This window comes from Pipistrellus hanaki (assembly GCF_964339955.1).
Source record: "Pipistrellus hanaki genome assembly, chromosome: 5".
NCBI lineage: Eukaryota > Metazoa > Chordata > Mammalia > Chiroptera > Vespertilionidae > Pipistrellus > Pipistrellus hanaki.
Genome location: NC_140507.1, coordinates 13,463,655 through 13,487,267, shown reverse-complemented (window position 1 = coordinate 13,487,267; position 23,613 = coordinate 13,463,655). Strand labels below are relative to the sequence as shown.

The 23,613-nt window shown below is 44.2% G+C and overlaps 1 protein-coding gene across 4 annotated transcripts in view; it reads right to left on the bottom strand.

Annotated features, from left to right (window-relative positions):
* Positions 1–1,203: 1,203 nt before the first annotated feature.
* Positions 1,204–23,613, bottom strand: part of EBF1 (EBF transcription factor 1) — a 386,949-nt gene continuing 364,539 nt past the window's right edge. For all 4 annotated transcript variants that reach the window (XM_084884650.1, XM_084884648.1, XM_084884651.1 and 1 more), the window contains exons 12-16: positions 17,568–17,633; positions 16,479–16,656; positions 15,749–15,928; positions 11,822–12,016; positions 1,204–4,419 (exon numbers count right to left, since the gene is read on the bottom strand). In XM_084884650.1, the coding sequence (XP_084740776.1) occupies positions 4,388–4,419; positions 11,822–12,016; positions 15,749–15,928; positions 16,479–16,656; positions 17,568–17,633 (651 nt within the window). In that variant the 3' untranslated portion in view covers positions 1,204–4,387. The remainder of the gene's footprint in view (positions 4,420–11,821; positions 12,017–15,748; positions 15,929–16,478; positions 16,657–17,567; positions 17,634–23,613) is intronic.

Here is a 23,613-nt window from a genome sequence, read left to right as displayed (position 1 = left end):
TAGGAAACCTTCAATGTGAATGAATGCGTGAATGCTTTCAAGAAATAGGCCTTAAGGAAACTAGAAGCCAATCTGTAAATGTGTGGTTATCTATTTTATTCCGCGGCTGCCTGTCTCACTTAAACCATTCTAGACTACTTTATTTGACTCTACATTTATCTTGTTTAAGATGGTGAGTGTCCTGAGGGCAGATGCCTCTTGTTCATTTTTTTTTTAATCTTCTGCATCTAATGCAAGGACCTGCATCTAATATAGAATTCCAAAAATGTATAATGACCAAACTAATCAATGTAGATTTCCTTTTGAAGAAAAGGGTGGCAGCTTCTCTACTTAAGTGAATTGGTTACACTCTGTCATTATCTCCCATCAAGCTCTGTTCCAGAGCAAATGTGCAACCATAATGCCCAGCACAAATGACCATCATGGTGTCTGCGTGACACCTTGTTGGCTCTGCCCGTCCAGGGTCTGTTGGTCTATGGCTTATTTGCTGAGTTCTCCAGACATTTTACAAGCGTCATTAACCTTATGTCCAACAACTGCAAAGTTGGAAAAGCATTGAATGTGCAATTGGGAAGACTTATGATCATGATGAAACTTAACGTGAAACAGTTTTACAGGATTATGGACCTATTGGATGTTTGTAGAATGTTTGACGCCACAAAGATTTGGTTTTATCCAATAGGGAATGCATCTCATCCACATGGGATTTAAAACTGTGGCTCATGCAGGTTCTGAGTTTGCACACACCTCATCAATGAGCCAGGGCACATAATTAATTGGGCAAAAGGCTCACAGGGATTAATTAGCAGCTGTATGTGAAGAGCGTAGTTCAGACTTGCAGCATGGAGGATGGTGTTCTAGAATGGCCAGGTGTTGGATTCACAGCTCAGTCACAGCAGGGCATCTTATTGCTTACCTGGTGAAATTTGGGGGGCTCTGGGCACCTCTGTGGACCAGCGAGGGCACATGTGCATCCAGCTGCTGCCAGCAGAGGGCAGCAGTACGCTGTGCGTCTGCAATTTGCATCCCAGATTAGCAAATCCCCAAGGATTTACAAGGAAAGAATGTGGGTGTCCCAGGACTACCCTAAATTCTTCTGAGTGTCAACACTGGTCTGAACAATTGCAAACACAGACCTTTTACATTATGTTGGACTTTGGCTCATCTGAAATATTGAAATGAATACACAACTAGGAGCTGCCATCACAGACAGGAAGTAACTTTAATTAAATATTGTGAAAGTTGAAAAGTTTTTACAGCTTGAATTTTTGCAAAAAAAAAAAAAATTATAACAATCTCTACAGTAGTTAGGTTCTCTAACAATTGAACTGTACAGTGTGTGTCTATTCAAAAAGTTTGATAAGAAGGTGAAAGGTTAGTAGATTTAGAGATGACTTCGTTAAGCTGCATTCTAGTACAATGTGAGGCCAGGGCATGTTATGCAATCCAGTCATCCAGAAGCTGTATTTTTCCCCCAAAACTGAAATCTTAGTTCTCTATTTCATCTTCTTCTTAAAGCCATATTCTGTATTTAGGGGAACATTGTTTACTTGTAAAAGTTGTGTGTAGGAGAAAGAGGGTCAGAGGGCCAGAACGTCTTTTCATCTAATCAATATAAATAGAGGCAACAAGACACAAATTAAACGTATTTTAAAGGCTCTTTGGACTTTCAAGAGAAGTTCTAACCGCTACACATGGCTGAAAGATGGGTGGCGTTTGTTGTCGGGGTCTGAGCCAGACACCCACCGGCCGACTGGCCCTTCACAAACAGTTAAGGGGCTCACCAGACAAAATATGGCTTTAAATTGTACACTTCTTCAGGCCAGTGCTTACCACATGAATTCAGACAACCTTTCCGAGTACCGAGAAGCAATGCGTCCACCTTGCTTACATTTTCCAGTTTTATTATTATTATTAATCATCATTATTATTTCTCACCATGAAAAATCAGCTTTCCTCCCCTCCTCCCTTCCCTCCCGCAATTCCCCTCCCTCACCCACCCCAACCCATAAAAATCGCACTCTGATAGTCTAGTGAAAACCATTGCAAAATCCATATGGGGGCATGCACATTTGCAGCATTGTTGTAAATTTCTTGCTCTACTAGAAAAAGTTACATTGTCTTAAGGTAACAAAACAGTTCTTTTGTGCTTTTCGATTTCTTTGTCTTTTTTTTTTTTCTTTTTCTTTTTTCTTATAATGTTAGTGATGACTGACAGTTCTGGTGCACACTTACAATGTACAAGTGAAATGGATATGATTTGCATTGTTAAGGCATCCAATCTGCTGGTTTATATTTATGTGAAAGACAGAGGAAATATACAAGCAGACTTAAGAAAGAATGTTCATTGATTTCTATGAAGTTTCTCCCCCGAATTTAATGCACAAAATGCGTCACTCCAGAGGGAGAGGTTCCATGCATATTAATAGAGTAAAACAGCATTAGGGGTGTGTGTTTTTGTAAGCTTCCAAAGCAAAGGATACATTTTTTTAAATCTACAGAACTAAATGCTACAAGAATAATATGCTACTTTTTTTGCCATATATTGGAAAAAACTTCTTAACTTACAAATAATACAAAAATAGACAATGGCTTTGGGGAGGAAATTTAAAAAAAAATTGAAGCATGGTTTAAAACAATACTAAAATAACTATAAATGAAATGTTTAAAAATCACATTGGAACAGCTAATACAACTGTAGGTGACCAAACAAATACGCACTTTTCACATAGCAAACATACACAATAAAATAAATTGGGGGTGGGAGGAAAAGGAAGAAGGGGAAAGCAATGTACAAATTCCAAAGATAAATACATTATTTATATGGATATTTTACAAAATCCCCTTTAAAACAGAAAGCCTTTTCATTAACTTCGCAAGTATGTGCAAGCTAAAGGTAGTGAGCTGCTTTTTCCTTTGCAAAATATGCGGCAAAATCTGTTTGTGATATTGAAAAAATGTCTTAAGACATTAAAATGTATAAATAGAACAACAACTTTGGCAAAGAAAAAATCACAAAAAATCTACAGTATTTATAACTACATACAAAAACACAACCGCAAAGGAAAAAAAAATGGTAATCAGGCAAATGCATCCTCATAGCTTCGCTGCATCTTTGCTATCAATTCTCATTTTTAAGAACACTTCCCAGATAATGAGAGCAAAAAATTGCCATAGAACAGAAAATGATGTTTGGGAGGTCTCAACCTACTTCTCCTTTCTCCTAGATTCCTCTTACTCTTAATTCCAAAGCACTTACCTACCACCCTTTTAACCTACTGTGTTACCAATGGGAGGGGCAGCTGAGAGAGGCCCGTCTCCTTCTCGGAGGGAAGAGGGAAATGGCCTGCCATCTTGCCCCTGTCAGCATTGGGAGGGCCAATGGGAAGTCCCCTTTAGGATGAGTAAACTTTTACCTTGTAAATGGCGGGGGTGTAAGAGGATATTTTGGCTTGATAACTGGAGGCATAATGTGGAATTCTGTGCCTGGACCCTGTTCCATAGAGATTCGAAGGAGGTTCTCACACAGTCCGTGTGTCACCAAGCTCTCAAAAGGCCATCGGCTTCCGACAGAGTTGACATAATTAAAAGCGAGAATGATCTCAGGTTTAAATATGCAGGTTTTTTGTTTTTTTTTTAACAATCTGTCTAGAGGCACTGGATTTTTGTGTTGAAGGGAAACGTGCGATCACGTCACGGTCACTTTTTGACTCTCCAGGCTGCATTTATTTACACAGTTACTTAAGACAACGATACGAAAAGAGAGAAATAAGCTTGCACTGCTAAGGGGTGGCATGTTAAGTTAGATACTGAAAATGCAGTGTCTGAGCTAACTACCATTTGATATGCTTTAAGGCGCAAAAGCCGACTCTTAGTTTTCTAAAAAATCTAACTGGCATTCCTATTCTGTCCCATACAAGCTTTTTTTTAGTTTTCTTTTTTCTTTTTTTCTTTTTTTAACTTTTTTGTAAATATCACCACTTCATTCTCCCTTTACAGCGCTTTAAAAACATCATAAATTAAAACATGGGGTCTTATTTATAGTGTCCCTTGTATACAGCTTTACGGTTTATAAAAGACAAATGACCGCAGAGTTAAGCTTTAAAAAAAAAAGAAAAGAAAAGAGGATTTGCTTTTATCAACACAGAATAAATATATCCCCCAAACATCTGGGAGGTACAACTTGAACCAACACCCTGCACTCACAAGATCCCTTCCAACTTCAGTATTTGCAAGGTCGGTGATATTGTTTGTTTAAAAATCTGCAGTTATTGTGACTCCTCTGAAAAAGGCCTGAGTTAAAAGTTCCACTCTGGGACTTGTATCAGATTACACTCTGTAGCAGAATCCAACCTCTTCATTAATAAAATTCTTCAAGGCAATTCTTTCACATGGGAGGAACAATCATGCCAGATATCGCTGTGGAAAGAGAAGACAAAAGTCAATGGTTTGCCTCCAAACTTCTCACCAAAAAAAGCAAAAACAAAAAACAAACCAAAGTAAAAAACAAAAAACAAAAACAAAAATAAAAAACCCACACCACTATGTTGGTTGACTATTCACCACAAAAGTGCTCTTCTCCTCCGAGGATTGAGTTTTTGTATGGAATATACATGTACTTTATTAGGAATGATAATTACCATGCCAGCCTGGGTATGTGTCTTGAACAGAACAAATCTAAACACTCCTCCAAGTCTGATTTCCATTTTAAAACATCGCTGGGAAGGGGCATCATTTGAAAACTGTTGAAGTCACAGCCCCAAACCTTGTAGAAGAGTGAGATTTTTCTATTTGTCACTCTTTTCTTTCTCCTTCACTTGCAGAATCTAGAATGAAAACCTGGTCCATCCCAACTGCCAGCACTTTCACAAAACACCATGCGTATCTCTGTGCTCTGTTAGCTCCCAGACTGATGCCAGCGCCAGCAACCCAAGGCAGGGCAGCTGCCACAGGCCTTGTCCATGGGCCTGTGAAGCTGGGAAATCGGGAAGAAGAGGAGGCAGAAGAGGAGGAGAAAGCAGGTATGTATGAAACTTTAGAATGTCTCCTATACCACCACTTCATCCAGGCTGCTAGAATGGTCTGCACCTGCCCCTAGAGAAATATAGCCTTGGAAAGCTGGAGTGAGATCCTGGGAAAAGGGAAGGCTGTCAATGTCATCAAAAATCTCTCCCAATGCTCAGTTAGGAGGCCACACGGTGTGTTCAGAAGAGCAGGGAATCCCATAGACCGGCTTTCCACCTCCAGCCTCCCTGCTTGCTGAGTGTGGTCCCCAGAGGTATCTTCTTGTCCTCTGCTAGAAAGTGTAGCTCGCCGGCATTTGCCGAGGCTGTGATACTGCCAGGCTTGTTGACGATTTAAGTAAAACTACATATGGGAAGTGCCTGGCCCCCGTTCAGCTCCTAGGCAAGACCTCACAGGGATTAGTCGCTATTTTTTCTAACCCAAACTTCTGTGTAACTGAGCTGTGTGACCTTGGGTTAGTTGTTTAACTTCTCTGAGCTGATTCCTCTGATATCGAATAAGTACCCTGCCACCCAGCACACTTCACATGATGGGTGTGAGGAATACAGGGGTGTGTCTAAAACCTAATTAGTGAGGGTGGCAGCTTTGAAATACACAGAGATGAGAGCAATGCTTTCATTAGAAGCAAGGGGCGGCCCTCACTGCCTCTTAAGGGTGGTTTAGCATGCTGTCGAGAGGTCATTGTTTTCTTTCTTTTTTTTATTGGCAATTCTACATTTAAATTAATGTTCTTATCAGTGGTGACTGCATCTAGGAAGTGACTCTTTTCATTTCCCAAATCTCATGTCTGGAGGAATGTGCCATTAAAAAACACACTGAACCCCAATTAACACACACTGCAGTAGATACACAAGGGGAGGCTAGATGGGGCTCGGAGCCCTGCAGGGTGAGGACTGGGGGCGCGGGAGGAGGCACACACACCCGGTGCCTCCCCTCCCCCACCCCTGACATTTTAGATTCAATTATAAAATAAGTATTTTGCCAAACACTTTTTTCGTTAATTTTTAAACCCATCTGTATTCACAAGGAAATTTAATCCACATGTTTCTGATTCATTTACACGTAAATCATCCAAATGTTGTTTTGCAAGAGCCAGTTTGCAGTCCAAAAGCTCCTGGAGCCTTTTTCTTAAGCCCTCAAAAGCCATTTTTCTTAGAAACAGGAAGTGCCTCTTGCCAAATGCAGACCAACTTAAACCCCCAAAGAGTTGGGATCAGTTGGAAATGCAGTCCCCCAAGAGTCCACTGAGCCCTGTTTGAAACAGGGAGCTCCATATTTCAATTCAAGCTTAACTTGAGAATGCAAGACGTTCATAACTCCAAAGGCAAGGGGTAGGGGGTCTCCATGTAGTGCCTGCTCAGCACCCCCACTTCCATGAGGACCTTTCTGTCCAGGCTGGAGGTGAGCCCAGTCACCCTTAGCAAAGGCAGACCTTTCTGAGCTTATGGCAAAAGCAAGCAAGCCGCCTCCTGCCTCCCCCCACACATTTACTGTGTGCCTGGCCTTGAAGGGCAATTTCCCCACAGCACAGCCAGGTAGCGGGGCAGAGTCAATACGGTACAAAGCAAAGTGGAAACTGACAAGCTTTCTGCTAATTTGGTCAATGGATTCAGCCATTCAGTCACCATTGATCAGTTGGGGCCTGAAATGATCCCATTTGGATGTGCAGAAGTGGGGAAAAAAAAAAAAAAATCTAAGCAGTGTTTTGGTTCCTGGCAGGATGTGTTAGGATAATTATATTAAACCTCCACCAGGGCCATGTTAATCATTATAAAGCAAGGCTAACTGGTGTGCTAGCCCACAGCTAAACAGCTCTTCTTAATCTGGAATGCAGGGATGGCCAGCTCCAGTGCCCCGAGAGCCCAGGCTGGAACGAAGTGCCCTGAGCAGGGCTGGAGCTGACTCCGCCCAGGGCACACCTCCTGTAGAGGGGCCAGGGACTCAGCTCCCACCAAAGGCCTCTGGGTAGGAATGCCTCCTCCGAGCCACCAGAGCTGAGCTATCTGAAGACAAGGTAAAGGTGTGGATTTAAAAGACTAACTAGCCCAGTTTACATAGGGTTGGCAAATAACTAAAATCAAACAAGCAAACATATCTGAGGCTATCCAGTGGGTGGCTTTGGTCTGCCACACTTCCCTGGCCCTCAGACCTCTCTCCGGAAGAAGTCCCATGTGTACCTACACCCAGAATCCTGCACACGCCATCGGGGTTAAAGCTCGCTCTATCTTGCCTGCGACTTCCTAAAGTCCAGTGCAGAACCCTCACTGAGGGGTGCATGCTGGGAAAACATCGGCGTTTGTGGCCTCTGAGCTCAGACACTTCTAAAGAGGCCATTTCATACACAAACTTCACTGCAGACTGCAGGGGTGCCCCCGGAGCTCCCGCGAGCCATTTTCCCGTGTCTGTGCTGCAATCCTCAGCATTGCTTATGTGGGTTAGAGGGCTGGGTGTCTAAGGCTTGGAATGTTCCAGAAATGCCGCTGGCATGTTGGGTTACCCAAGATCTCCATGAGGACATGACACTCTCAGAGAGCCCCACGGGCCAAACTTATCACAAGACAGAGGGCACTGCCGTCCTCCCCGGCAGCTGGGTGGCCATGTCCAGTGACAGGAGCCCAGGGGACTCCTGTGTGAAAGGCAGTGCTCTCTTTTCAGAACAGTTTCCACGTTCGGTAAGAACAAAGCAAAACAGAACGTTTTGCAGAGCTGGGGACTCTGGAGCGGGGGCTTCCTTGAACCACCATATGAGTAAGAATTAGGAGCTAACCAGAAATAGAATAAGGAAAGAGCCTACACAAATGGAACAAATGCTAAAAAAAAATAATAATAATAAATTCCAATTCCCCGGGGTTCACTAATGGACAGCATGGCACCCCAATTGGGTGGGCCTGGCCAGTCTGAGTTTCAGCCAAGCTGGGGGGAAAAAAATCTCAGTATGAGGATGTTCTGGCCTTTTGTTTTATATATATTATATATGCGTTTTGTTTTTCTCACTTGTTATTTTTTCCTTTGCTCTTCACAGAGAGTGAAGAGAGAAACATTTCAGCTGGTTGCCTCCTGACGTGTCCAGACTAGGGACAGGGAGTGGACCTACAACCCAGGTACGTGTCCTTGACCAAGAATCAAACCCACAACCCTTCAGTATGGGCCAATGCTCTAACCACTGACCACACCAGCCATGGTCAGCCTTTCATGTTTAACTTTTCATTGCCCAGATGGTCAGGGACTTGGTTAGGGTTTGAAATCACAACACTGGGTGGAGGAGATGGTGCCAGCCTTCTCCGGGCTGCCCCTCTCTTGATTAATGAAGTCCTTCCTCTAGGACTGAGATTGCAGAGAAACCCTGCTGGGGGCTGCGGCTTTGGGAGAAGGGGAGGATGGCTCCAGGACAATGAGCGTGCTAGGTGACTCAGCTCTTTTTATGAGAGCAGCACGCTGGGGAGTCTAGCATTGGGACTGACCAATGGCTAGAAGGGAAGATGTCTCTGCCTTTCCCAAAGTTTTTTATGGATGTTCGCTGGTTTTAACATCTGGAAAGGGTTCTATGAGCAAAAAAGCGTTCTATGGGAAAACATTTGGTTGTTTGGCTTCAGGACATCTCAGGACCCTCCGTGCACTTCGGTGCATTATGGATCCCCAAGCCAGCAATTCAGTAAGGATCATTTTCTAGACGTGTTTCACCACAACATGTAAACCGGTTTTTAACAGAATATCTTCTGAGGCTCCAGAAGGAATGAGATTAAGAGTCACCTTGTCCTAAAAAAATTTCTCAAGACATATGGTAAATTGTCAAAGGACTTGCCTCCCTGAGAAAGCCAGCTGGGATCATAGTGGAAACTCTGGGCGAATGACTGCCTATGAAGGACTTTGTGCACCAGGGTGCTGGGGGGCTTATGGCGACTGCACATGACTCTCTGGCTCAGTTTCCCTAATCCTCTGCTTCAGTGCCCCTTCCTACCTGCCCTTCACCGACAGGCCATTTCAAAGGCTGGTAGGCATGCTCCCTAACCTTTCCCTTGAGCTTCCACAGCACAGTGCCCAGCCTCCCCCGAGACAGACCTGCCTTCATTCCTGTGGTGTTTGTTGCGTTGATCTTCATAGGGAACTTTTTAAGGTCAGAACGGTGTAGTCTACATGGGCCTAACTCAGAGGCTTGGCTGTAGTGTAGGCATAAAGCATAAGGATTTACAATGGTCGGTCTGCCCACTTGCTAGCTGTGTAACACTCAATGAGCTATGTTGGCTATAAGTCTCGGTTTCTGCGTCTGTAAAATGGGGACAATAAACAGTGTACACCAAAGGGTGGTGGAGAGGTTGAGACAATGCAGAAGCCAGGCTGGGATCAAGCGCTCCCATGTGAATGGCTGTGATCATCCTAACCTCTATCCTGGGAGGCTGCTATGCTTCTTTCTCAGGGAAGAGCCGGGCTTTGAGGCTAAGGAAGGGATGCTGGGGATAAGGTCTTTAGAATTTGGCTTTATAGAAAAAAAAATAGGATGGTACAGTTAGAGTGGTGGAGGTAATAGGCCTTTAAAATACTTAAGCAGTCTATGTGTGTCACCTCTAATCTTGTTTACATGGTCAATTTGCTTAACCAACTCTTCCTGTGTCACTTGTCCTGCCTTAATGATCACAATCCTGAACTAGGGGGGTCCAAAGGAAGCAGGTGTTACTGTAACTATGAGAAGGAGAAGGAGGAACATAACACGCCAGAGGTTCTTACCTGCAATTCTACAACCCACTATGTCCTTTTCTACAGAAGAGGTGGGGTTCAGAAAGCAAAAGATGAACTAATTCTTTGGTTCTAATTCTAGGAGCCCAGAGTCTGACTGTCACCTTGCTCGGGGAAACCCAGGCCCCCCGCAGGAGCTTCCTGGATTGTGTGCAGGGGCCCTGCCAGGTGAGTGTCTTGGTTGGGAGTGGAGCAGGCAGGGGGTAGGATGGATGGCAGCAGAATTGACTTTTAATTTCTCTACTCATACCTCCCCTACAGCCACCCCCCAAAAGTAGGGACACTTGGTCCATGACAGTGTCAGAAAAACAACAACCAGCAAGAATCTCCTGGATACATGTTCAATCAGAGGGAAAGGGCAGTGCACTCCAGAGTTACCCTCAAACCCTTCATGCTCTGCATCTTAGAGAGGCAGTGAATAACCATAAATAGGAGGGAATCTCATTACTTCTGGAGTCTGTGTAGACAGGGGGGTGGGGTGGGGGGAGGATGCACAAACCTAGTATGTGTCCCTGTCTTAAAGCCCTTTCATCGTTACACACATCCCTATACTACCAGATGTTCCTTGAATCCAGAAGTTCTAAAACCTGGGCCAAATCCCCATTTTCCACCCCTTCTTTCTCCTGCCTTGCTCAGCATGGCATGAAAAGGTAGTCAGTACTACCTGTGTGACCTTGAGCAAACTGGGCCTTAATTTCCCCATCTCTAAGGATAGTGATGACCTCAGAGTTTTCAGAATCAATGGAAGGTTCCACCAAGATAAAGTGTCCAGCACAGAGTACAGTGTATATGAATATAAATATACATGCACTTACACATGAGAAGCACCAAACAAGTCTGCTGCCCTCCATCAGTAGCCAGGAGTGTGACAACCACTGAAGGGAGGCACCATAGGGAGCTGTGTAGGTCAAGGGTTCGGGCCACAGACCCTGCTGGGTTTACATTCATCCCCACAGTTGACTGGCTTGGCCTGTGAGCAGGTATTTACTCTCCTTATGCTTCAGTGTTACCATCTGCACAACGGAGACCATAATAGTCCTCCTATTTCATCAGGAAGATGTGGGGATCAAGTAAGACAAAGCATGCTCAGTCTTTAGCACATGCCTCTTGTGTGCTGAACAAATGGTAGCAGATCGTTTAATTGATCATTTAATATTTCTCTGCCAGATGCCTGAGGGACCCTGGACACATCTGTTTTACACTCCAACCCCCCAAGTAGTAAAGTGCCTGGGAGATGGAGAGAGGAGATGAATGTTTGAGCCTGAGTTTGAAACTGGCTTGGGCCACACCAGCTTTTGGAGATCACACACTTAGATGGTGAGTACCTATCATACAACCTGGTGTGGGAAAAAGAACGAGATGGTTCAGGTCCACACCACGACACCAGCAATGAGAAAAATGTAAGAAGTGGTGGACTCGTTTTAAAAACGCAGTTATTTTTCTCAATGAACCAAAAGGTCACTTTAACTCTTGGTGACTCTATTGTTTTCTATATTACATGACAGGAAAGAGACTGAACAATTTTATGAATACTCTAGTGGTGTTTTGGGTTGCCAGTAGAAAGTCTTGAGCTTTTGTCCTATGCTGCTCTAATGTCAGGGCTCTGATCAGGCCATGGCTCACCCCTTCCCTGTTATCAGCCCCACACACATTCACCCTGACACAGCCAACTGGAAGGGAAGGTTGAATGACCTACTTCAGGAGAAGGCTATTCCCGAGAGAGACCCTGCAGTGGAGAACTTGCTAAAGTCCACAAAAGACTGGTCTGATTATAGCGACCACAGGGAATGAAAGGAGAAAAGAAAAATGATGGCATTAGTAAACGGAAACAGTATTCTCGAGCAAATCCCGGGCCTGAGCACAATTCCTGGAGTTAGAAAGAGGGCTTCTCAGGCAGGCCCAGCAGAGGAGGGCTGTGGCCAGGGCCAAGGAGAGTGAACACAGAAGAACAGAAGAGATGAGGGCAAAGAGAAGCTGGTGCCCTCAGCAGCAGAGACACATCTGCTTCAGGCCTGGGAGGGTGGAGTCAGGGCATCTGGCTGGCCCGGTGGGGCCCAGGGCTTACCTTGCAGGCTGTTCCCGTTGGTGCTGGTGCAGGTGGGAGGCGGGGAGGTCTGGGGTCTGACGACTGGTGCGAAAGCACTCTTCTGTTTCACGGCGGAGACCATGTTGGCTGGTGAGAAGGAGAAGATGCCGGAGGAGCTGCTGCAGTTGGAGGGGAGGCTTGTGGAAGAGGCCATGGTGGGGCTGGATGGCACGACTGGGAGAGGCAATGGGAAAGCAGAGATTAGTAGTTCTCCTGGCATCTCAACACAAGGTGGCTCAGACTGCCCCTCCAGCATGAGCCTTCCCCAAATGCTCAGGAGCTGGTCTGCTTTCATCATCATTTGGTGCAGGTACTTGGCATGTGCTACCTTCAGTTGGTGTTGATCTCCTTTGTGTTTATTGTGGGTTTACTGTGTGCCAGGAGCATGCTAGGCACTGAGGTGCCCCAAGCCAGGGAACAACGTGCTCTTACAAGGGTTAGGGTAGCACAAAATAGCAACAAAAGTGAGCCTGGTGAACTCTATAGAGATAGGAAAGAGAAACCAGAGAAGGCTTCACAGAGGAGGTGTCAGGGAAAGCATTCCTGGTGGAGCCTAACCTGAGGTTCTAGCAAAGGGGTTGGGGATAAGAGGTTGAAGGAGGCCAGCCTGAGAGTACATGGTCACTGCCATAATAAGAGAGTGTGAGGAAGAAGGATGACTGCGGGCACTGACATTGGGAGGTGCGTATGTGTGGGTCCCTTTTCTCCCCATGATTGCATGGGTTCTTTAAGAATATGATTGCACCTTGATACTCCACAGCACAGAGATAGGTGGGTAGGAGGCAAGGTGGACAAGTAGACTGTCACATGCAACCTTTGTAGCTAATGCAGAACTACAAGTCAACATCCCAAATCCCGTCTAGCCCCCATGAAGTGGAATGTAAATGATTGTGAATTAAGAAGCAGTGTGATAGGAGGAGTCTTATGTAAATACTCCCAGTCTAGTAGGAGTGGGAATGTAGATAATCAATGACGGGAGAACTGATGTGGGCAATTCAGAGAGAAAGAACACCTAGCTGCTTGGGAATACGAAAGAGTTTGGGAGACACACCTCCTCTAACAACAATAGTCCTCTCATCTTTCAATCGAAAGGAAACAGATTTTGCACCCACTAAGTCCTCTACAACTCAAGACTAGTATCTCCATCTATTCCCCTTCCAGCTCCGTCATCTCCTGGGAAGAGTATGAATGCTGCCCAGTGATTCCCAGGCACTTAATTCAAATTCTAGGTACTTTCTTCTACTGTGTTATTTCTCCTATTATGTCATGAACATTATCTATTGCTTTATCATTCAGAAGACATCTTCCCATCTTTTTCAGCTTATGTTATTGGCCAAGCAAGTTAATTTGGGGCCTATTACATCCTTTTTACACCTGAGCCAATGGATCTAGCTGGAACTCAGAAAACAGTAACGTCACTAGCCCAAGGGCCATTGCTGGAATGGTGAAGCCAGGAACCACACCCCGACTCAGTGCTCTTTCTACCACACTGTCCTGCAGAGGAAAAAGAGCCAGGAGAAAAGGCTCCCCTCCCAGGAGCCCACCAGACTCCCAGGGGCTGCGAAGGTAGGCTTACCCTTGGCCTATTGACTTGAGAAAGTGGGAAAGAATTGGTCACAGGCAGCAGTTGCCAGCGGTGAAGTGAACCCTCGCAATGGGCTCTCAGTGGCACACAATCACAATTGAAGGCCCTGAATGCTTTACACAGCAGAACACACAGCCGCCATCCTCAGAGTTTCCACAAACATTTCCTAAACTGTACTTTTTCTTTTAATGAGGCCAGCATTTTTATACATCTCTTAGGATTTGTAAATGTGAAAATACGCTCAATAATAACACCCATTTAAATTGCAAAACCCCTGCACTGGAGGTTTGGTTTTTAAATATTCCTAGACTGGAAATCCTGGTTTACCGAGGAAGGCAATTAATCTCATTGGCAAATAAGATGGTGATGTGTATTTAGGGGTGGGGAGTGTGAACAGAGAGAGGGGTGAGAGTTAGTCAAGCAGTTCCGTTTGTTACAACGTTATTAGTTACCAGCCTGCACGCCAGAAAGTGTGCTAACCATTGGAATGTCTTATTTTACTTTTTTTTTTTTTTTTATCCTGCAAGGGATTTTTCAACATGAGTGGTTTATGAATAATTAAGTCTTATGGAAGCAAAAATTTGAATCTGCTGGGCTTGGTGTTTATTGTTTTATTTGCATTTATGCAGATGAAACCGTCCCATCTGAGAGCTTATTTGAGAATTTAATACTATATTTGTGAGCACTAAGGAAATCAATTAATGGAAATTAAGTGTTCGAAGTTTCCCGGGCTGACAGATGCAATCTCAGGCTGAAGTTGCTCGGTGTCTGCGCGGGCTTGAGAAGATGGAGCAATCCAAGCACCTTAAATTGGATTGCTTCCATATAGCAATTAGTTTATTGATTTAATTAAGAGTGCCACCTTTTAATTTTCAGGTCATGATGGAAACATTTTCTGATTGAGTAGATGGGAGAACACTGAACTGATAGATCTATGAGGAACAACCTTCCCATGAATCAAAATCTACGTGGAACTGGCCCTCACCGTCGACTCTCGAGCAGACAGACATAATGTAAGCACGTTATTGGGGGGGAAATTCTAAATGTTCAACCTGCCTGCTGATGATTCCAAACAAAGTAGAACTATTTAGCTACACTGAGCCCAGAAAGCAAAAGGCCCTCAGTATTGCTTTCAGAAATAACTTTGAAACTTTCTAAGGATTATCACTCTCCACATTTCCACCATAAGCAACAGCATCACTTTCAGTATTTTTAGCTAAACATGATTTTTAAAAAAGTCATGAATATTCTTTCATTGAACAATACATCTTCTATCATCCTCTTTTCCTACAAATGCCTAAGAGTTTGGCCACATTTCACACAACAAGGGTCAACCACACTGTCCAAGATGAGCTTGGTTGTCTATATAAATATCCTCTGAGGGAGACAAAGAGAATGTAGAGACACATGACATTTTACATGTAACCAATTCATTGAGGCTTTTTAGGTACAATCTAAATGTGGTACCAAAAAATACCCTAAGGTACACTTCTTTAAGACAAGAGCCAAGAACATTTCTTGTGTCTGTGCGTGTTTCCTGTGCCAGGTTTTTGGAAAAAATAAAAGTGTATTTTTTTTCATTGGTTGGTGTGTTTTTTTTTTAAGCGCATATCAAACACAAAGGGGGGAAAATTCCAACAATTAAAACAACAAAGGAAATTAGATTTCCCCAGAGCTGCCAGAAGGAACCCAGTCCTGCCAGCCCATTGTTGACCTCTGACCTCTAGAACTCAAGGTAATAAAGTTGTGTTGTTTTTAGGCACTAAAAATAAAGGAGTCATATTCCTAAAGGAAGAGGGTTTAAGTTTTAGACTGTTGTTACTGTGCTATAGTATTACCTGCCCCCTCACTGTTATCATTATGACTAGTACTTAGATTCACTGCATGTGCCTCTCACGGGACAGGGACAACTCATGGCAAGCATTCTTTTATCGAAGTCTTACAACAATTCTATGGGGTGGAAGCTAGTTTCTTCCCATTTCACAGACTAAAAATTGAGACTTGGAGAGGAGATCAGCTTCCCGGGGCCACCAGTTAGTGACCTGTCTCCATCTGATTCCAAGCTTGGGTTCTTGCCATAATATCATACTGGTGCTTTGGGTTGCAGCAAAGTTCTGATGGTTAGGGCGGTTTTGGGGGGAGAAAGGTGAGCCAGGGAGGCAGCGGTGTCTGATGGAAACAGTTCTGCCCCAGCAGCATCACCTGGGTCAATGCTGGGCTGGCAGGGCACTGACCAGAGAGCTGCACAGTGGGCCACACAGCACAAAGCTGAGTTCCCTGCAGAAAGCATGCAGAAACATAGGACACATGTCTGTACTTACTGGCATAGGGCGAGTTGGCAGCCGAGCCATTGAGGAAGGTCGGGGAGCCACCCAAATTGGACATGGCGGCTGTGCCATATCCATTCATGCTTGTGGTGACAGAGTTATAGTTGGTCTGCTGGGGGGTGGTGCTCGGCACGTATCCATGTGGTGAGACGCTGCTTGAGTTGCGGGTGAAACCTGAGGGGTGGGGACAAAACCAGAGGTGAGGGTGGCAGTCCTGGAAGACGGGGCAGGGAATGGCTGCCCCACATTGCGCCCCGGAAAGAAAGGACTGGTGATTCACAGGAGGGGCTGGTGGTGCTGGCTCTGATTTAAATGGGAAACCAGCAAAGACGCATTTCTTAGGAGATCATAAATACTTAGCAGGGCCCTGAGAAGTGGCAATGCAGGGCCCATAAATCGTCATTTTGGAGCAGAAATAAATCCCAATTTACAAGATGTACCCTGAAGTGAACAGGCTCCTATTCCCTAGGTGCAGATGCTATGCGTTGGCCCTTCGGAACTTTCATTCCCGCCCTTCTTGCGGTCTGTCACTCTTGTTTTATGGTGAGAAGTCTGGTACATCGGTGGCTCTAGGCACACATCTCCACAGCCCCCTCTGCCAGCTTCCCCGACAAAATGCCACCACGGTGCCTGATGCACAGTGACCAGGAATCTCCCTTTTGGTTCAGAGCTTTAGGTTTGGAAGGGACAGGGGAACAGGAAGGAGGAAGAGCAGGCTCCTGACCCTGATTGGTGGCCTGGGAGGCCTCGGAGACATTCACGGCCAGTTGTCCACTGAAGGAGTTCACGCCCATCATGCCCGCATGGACCGAAGTGTTAGTGAGGGCCGGGAGCTGGCTGTGGTTGCGGGGGACACTGTATAGGGCCTCCGCGATGTCAGCCGCTCTCTTCAGAATAATCTCCTGGAAAGTAAGAGGAGCACCCCCATTAGCTACCCCATCACACCCCAGTGACACCACAGTCAGCGGCTCACTGTGGACCATGCTCCGGGCTTCCCATGGATAACGGCATTAACTTCTGCACCTGCCTCTGCAAACATTCGGGTTTAGTCTCTTCGTCATCACTCTCATATCACAACTGGGGAAACTTACCTATTTAAGGACAGAGTTGGGCTGTAGAGCCCTGTCTGTCTGACTTGGGAAGACCATTATCAAAGCCTTCCCTCCACACCACCTGGCAGTCTATGACAGCTCCCTGGGAACACACAGGAACATGGAGGCTATACTAGTACACCACACACACATGCACACAGCCCCCTCTCCTACTGAAGTTTAGGGCAGATTAGAGATAACTCTCTGGGTCCCTGAGTATTAGTGGGACTGTGTCCCCTTCATGTTGACTCAGGTGGCACAAAAAGAGTGAATAATTTGTCCAACTCATACTTGCACCCTCATACAAGAATGTGCTCTATGAAATAGAGGAAGATGGTTATTTTCAGATCTTGTTATACTTTTTAGGAGAAGAAATTAAACCCTTTTTCCCCTCCTCAATTGGCTTGAAAACCCTGAGGAATAAAATAAAGCACCAGTAACTCTCTCCCTCCATCATGAAGCACATTCCCACAGAAGATTTCGTTTTAAACAGAATGCCTCTTCTGGTAAGGAAAATGATCACAGTAGAAAAGGCAATAAAAAAATTTTTACAAAAGAAGAGAGAAGAATTGAATGGCTTTGCAATGTGATGTGTCTGAATGGCTTAAATGCTGAACTCGTGCAAGGGGCTTTTATAGGTTCTGAATGTTTCCATTACACCAAGGAATCTGGGACCTCCCATTGAATGTGGAGCCGGCGTAGCTGGAGGCCCATTCGCTCACCTGGTTGTTGTGTGGCATCCCATACAGTGCTTCCACCAGGTCCGCGGCCCTCTTGAGTATGACTTCCTGTCGGGAGAAGCAGACACAGGCCTCTGAGTGAAGGCAGGTTGCCCTTATCCCGGCCACTCCCTGCCAAGGCACTGCTCTGAAGGCAGTAGCTCCGGGAACCCCCGAATGGTGCTAAATCACCAATTTGTCCCTTTTCACATACACACTTAATCGAGTCAAAAGGTGAGCATCGTTGGTGCTGCAAGATAAAATACATCACTCAAGCGCCTGCCATAGGCACGATAAAGCGCTCATGTGTTTATTGCCGAATACAATTGCGAGGTCATTTACTGGATGACTACAATCGATGTCATTCAGTGCATGTTATGAATCCCTAAGATGCGTTTATTTTGCACTTAATTGCTTATTCCAGGCACCATGACCTTATCAGACAGGTCATTTTCGAGGGATTTCCAATCAATCTTCAGCTACTAGAAGCATGTAGCATTAAACTTCTTTATCTCCATTGTGTGGCACAATCCAGACATAAGGGGGTGACAGAGTCAACCCACACACCTCGACCATGCACTGCTCATCGAAGGCTCTCACCAAAGGGGTCTCCTGCCCCCAGGAGCTCCCTCTGCACGCGTTCTCACAACCAGCAGTGTCTCCTTGGTAGTGATTCTTCTCTATTCCAGGATTGTTAGCATCTTCCCTATCTGCTCATTCATTCTCATCCGAGATCTATGCTCTGCTGTTCCCTCCCCTCCCCATTGAAGAAAATGTATCTCCATCTTTTCATTTAGGTAGGCTTCCACATTTAGCTTGCTTGCTTGTTTCCAATAATATATGGCACTCCACAAAAGTGTGTGTAGTGATTTTTTTTTTTTGTTCTGACCAAAAGCAATATTCCCCTCTTCATTTTGCCCTGATTTTTTTGCAGATTCATTTATATTGCAAAATGTGATCCATGTAGAATGGAGGCTTATAAGAGAACCAAACCTAAAGGCATGCGTGGCTATCAGAGGTGACTTTGCAAAAAGACATGTTTACAATTTTTTTTTTTCTGTGGGTAAAAGTTTCAAAAAGAAGACTCACTTTATTTTACACAATCAATTTCTGCATGGCGACATAGTTACAGCTCCCTTTTCATACACTGGAGATGCTGATCAGAAAATAGGGACATAATTGCATTCATTTTGCCGTCACCATAGCCTCTTCAAAAATTCTAGACCGAGTCTTGAAATGACAAGCTCTTAGATGCATATTAGCATTTCTCAATGTTAACTTCTCCATAATATAAGATAAAATAGTTGTCATACTGCAGTAACTACTATTATATATGTCCTAAATTCAAAAATGAGGAAGAGGGATTTTCAGTTCCTTAATAAACATTTATGCTTGCCTTAAGCTGCTAGACCCCATTTACAAAAACAGTCCAGTTATTTTTCATAGCAGGAGTGAAAAGTATTATAGAATCAATGGGGTTTGAATCAATACATCTGAAATAATTCCTCTATGTTTCTAATGCAAGCAACCAGCTAATTTACAGCCTTTTGTTTGCAGTATTGTCTGACCACAGCAGTTAATAATTCACCGCGCGATGGGCACGCTGAACCCTAGCCGCAGATCAAATTCAGCTCCGCTGCTCTCTCTGGAACCTCGCAGCTTCCTCTGGCTCACAGGGAAGATGAAAACAAAACAAGACCCAGATAGTTTACTTGCTAGGATTTTACTTCTCTGGGTCTGTGCTCCGTTATTTCTTCAGATACATATTTATGCCAGTGTTTTGGGGTTGGCAGAGAAAGTGTTTTTTCTTCCTTTTCATTTTGAGAAAAAACAATACAAGTCTCCTGTTTGTCAAGAGCCATGACTGGTGGTTTTTACACTTGTGAGCACTGGTATCCTTGAGGATTTCAAGCGGTGCTTCCTAACTTATTTAATTAATTGCACAGAACCAGGGAGGAGGGACAGTCAATATAAACCCCAAGATCTTTGAAGTTTTTGTGAACCTGAAAAAAAGGCCAGCTACCCATGGTACTATATGTTTTAATCTCATATATATTGTGTGATAAGGGATTTTAATGATTTAATCCACGTGGTTTTTTCCTCCTGTCGATACCCAGAGCTCTCCTCACCATTAATCCTTTGAAAATGGAACACCCGAATCTTGTTTCCTAAGGTTGACTCCTTCTTTGATCCGTGAAGCTGGGCCATGCTTTGCAACCTGGCTCCCTGCTATGGGTGGGTCAGCGGCCCCACACAGCTTCAGACCAGCCGTCTCGAGGAGGTGAACCTGGGTTATCACTTCAGCGATGTCCTTAAATGATATCTCTCCCATTTCAAAACGCTCCCCCACTGCGGCATCCACTGTGGGGTTCACAGGAGAGCCCGCATCTCGGTCCTGCTTTGCCCATGTGACTCGGCTTCTATTAGTTATTTCCACAAATGGGAAGGAGAAAGGAAACGTCCGGGTCCTCTATGAGTGAGTGCCACGGGCCTGCAAGGTGCTTGGATTTCGGTGACCAGAAAATTGCTCTCACCTCCATGTCATTACGCTCCCAGGGAACTAGCCCCCAAGCGTGTTTGTGTTGGGATCTAATATATTGCCTTTCAATCAGGGCTGAGAGCCCCTGAACACACCGACAGAACATGACGAGCAGGTCAGGAAAGCAATAAAGATTTTACAGAGCTGTCCAAGGTGCTAAATTTACTCAATAATGGGTTTGGCACCATAGTGTTAACCTCTCATTTACTACCAGTTTGAGGGACTAAATTGAAGTAGCTGACTTCATTTACCTTGAAATGTATATTTTATGACATTATGTAAGTAGATGGAAAGGGCACTGCCGTTTTAACAATTTAAAGGCTAGAGCCTGTTTAAGATGAAACTTGAATATTTATTGTATATTGCACTTAAAGTATATAGAATGTTAAAATGTATTGATTAAATTTGTAAAAGGCATTATAACAATGACAGGTAGTATAAAAGATGTATGCCTTTTAAAATCAAATTGATAGTGTGTGCTATCTTTTCTGTGGTCACAAGTGTAATTTTTTTGCAGTTTTATAAGGTAATTGGAAAAATCTGTAATTTCACATTAGGAAATGATTGAGCCTGGGATATGGGGAGGGGGATTTCCTATAAGGGGAAGAGCTGCATGTTTCATATCATCTTTGTCTCTGAAATTGTTCCTCAAGTCTTAGTTTTGTGGCATTAGGAGGGAGCATGGAATAAGGATCCTTCCACTCTAATATGCAATTTTAATATTTCTGGGAAGAAAGAGCACTTGACTAGTACTAATAACTAATTTTTCAAGGCATTTATTTGTCAGGAGAGATTTCCTCTTCTTTCATAATGTTTGAAATGTCTCCCTGCTTGCAGTTTAAAACATGAGGGTAGAGATTAGATTCTTCCAGGATAATTAATCCTATCTTTGGATTTTTAAAAAAATACCCCATAGGGGAATTAAGACAAATACTAGATCCTAAATATTGAAAAGCCTGGGAGTCTCCTTACAGAGCTCGTGCTTATTCCCAGTTTCATCCCAAGTTGGACTATTTTTTTTTCTTTTCATGGCCTTGGATTTCTTCTCTATTAAAGAAACAGAAAACGTTTACTTCTTGGAAACAACAACTTTCTTCTCACAATTAAAACCTGGTTGCACCTGTCTCGCCATGACTGTCAGTTGATAATTATATGAATGGGGGTTCGAAGATAGACAAAATGGATAAAAGTAAATCTATTTAAAGTTTACAGACAACCTGAGGAGACAGAAGGGCAAGTAGAGTCTCGAGAAATAGCCCAAGTGCAATTGTTCCAGGTTTTACTTGGGTTTGGAGCTTTTATCATAATAATGAGGAGTGGGGTACAGATACAGAGGGAAGATTCTGCTATGTTCCCTGCATTGCAATTAAATCAGTCAGCAAGTATTTTTTGAGCCTCCTGTGGCCCCAGTGGTCACACACTGATGACTACTTGCTCTCCAGAACCTTTCAGAGCACACTGTCTTCCCAGAATCAAGGTACAGGGTTCTACAGGGATTACAAAAGATTCCCCCCAACAGTCTGCTCCTACCCTCTTTATCCAGTCTTATCACCCTGCACATATAAAGAACTGCTCACTATCCTGGTCTAGCTAGTCTTCCTCACCTGGGAGTAAAATATGGGACTCCTTCCTCTCTCCACACATTCACTCCTTCTGTCTCTCCTGTATTTTAAATGCTGGCTTCAAGCTGCAAAAACTCATTCCCACCTTCTAAAGCTTAGTAACTGTGGTGGTGGTATAACAATGACAAAGATAACTATGGTTTATTGAAAGTGGGACATTGACTCATTCAGAGAGCCTGTTAAGGTATTGTCCATATCACCATTTCACAGGTGAGGAAACTGAGGCTCAGAGAGGTCAGCTAGCTTTCCCTGAGTTTACACAACTGATAAGTGGCTGAGCAGGGATTCAACCCCATGCCTGTTAGACATCAGAGCCTGAGCTTTTGAGAATTAAGTGATTCTCTTGGAATAAATCCTGCCTTCATTGGTACCCCAGCTCCTAATCTCTCTCATTCTTCTGGAAAAAAATAGTGCTTACTGTACCACCCAGCACAGCAGTACAAGCATCATTCTGCTACAAGGGTCATTCTGCTCTGCTCTTAAGTGTGTTTGCTTTCCACACTAGGCTGTAGGTTCTTTAATTCCAGTGATGCGTCTCAGTCTCCTTCTCTCAGCCTCTAGCATAGGGGTGTCGAACTCAATCAGAGAAGGGGCCAAAATCTAAAATCCAGCCTAAATCGCGGGCCGAATGGTTTACTGAACAGTCATAAACTGACAATGTCATAAACTGACAGCGGAGTGCAGTGATGACAGCGCGGTGCGGGCCACATTGCAAGGCCTGGCGGGCTGGATTTGGCCCGTGGGCCTTGTGTTTGACACATGTGCTCTAGCACAACGTTTACCAAATCAAGGGACCTGAGAAATTCTTGTTGAAGAGTTTGTTCTAAGATAGTGATTTTTAAAAGTGCATGCTTAGTTTACATGGTTAAATGGCAACGCTGCATATTTGGCATGGTTTATAAAAGCAGGAGACTTAAATTTGGTGCTCCATTGGGCTCCAGACTTTTGAATCCAATATATAAATTCCCAAAAGTTAAGTCTTGATCACTGCGGGGATTTTTTTATGTCCCTTCTTTGTTTGGATTTACTCTTTGTCTCCTGCTGGCTTGCACTTACATTTTAATTTTGTGATTAAGTTAATGAATCATGTTGGGTACAGACATTATCTCAAGTTATAGGCTCCTAGCAATAGGAGTTTGGTCTTGATGAACATTAGCCTTTTATTAACTGTCCTCTTAGGCCCTTAGAAATACTTGGGAATTTGCACACTTGTGGGAAGCAGGCGTAGCATGTCTGATATACAGATATGGTCAACTCATCTTTTCTTCTGTTTCCTGAGAGTAAAATCTCTGATGATTATTATCCTCCTTGGACAAGTGTGTGGCTGATAAGCTCATATTCTCTGCCTACATCTAATCTTCTAGGCACAGTGTTTCCCAAAGTGGGGTACATGTACCCCCAGGGGTACAGGAAGAATTTGGTGGGGGTACGCGTTGCACTGGAGTTTGGTGGGGATATGCACTGCACCGTGCTTAGCTTTGCCTAATTCTACTTTCTCATGTGTAAGAGGGGTACTCAGCATTACGAAAATTATAGAAGGGGTACACATATGTCAAAAGTTTGGGAAACACTGTTCTAGGGAGAGAGGAAAGATTGGCTAATTCTCTAATGGTGAGCCCATTTTTAGACCCAATTCACTGTTCTGAGTAATTCAAACCCAGGTAAGCAGGGGAGATGGTCTAAATGACCCCTCATTCACAGCACATAGAAGCCAACTCTCAAAGCCAGATGGACACCCATTTACCAACACAACATGCATTTCAAGTTTCAGAATCAGATCTGGAGACTCTGGGAACTCCCTCATAAAATAAGGTCCAGGGATGCTTCCGTAACTCGGGAGGACAATCTGTGCTTGGCTTTCTGCCCCCTAGAGTGGGAAATGATGTTT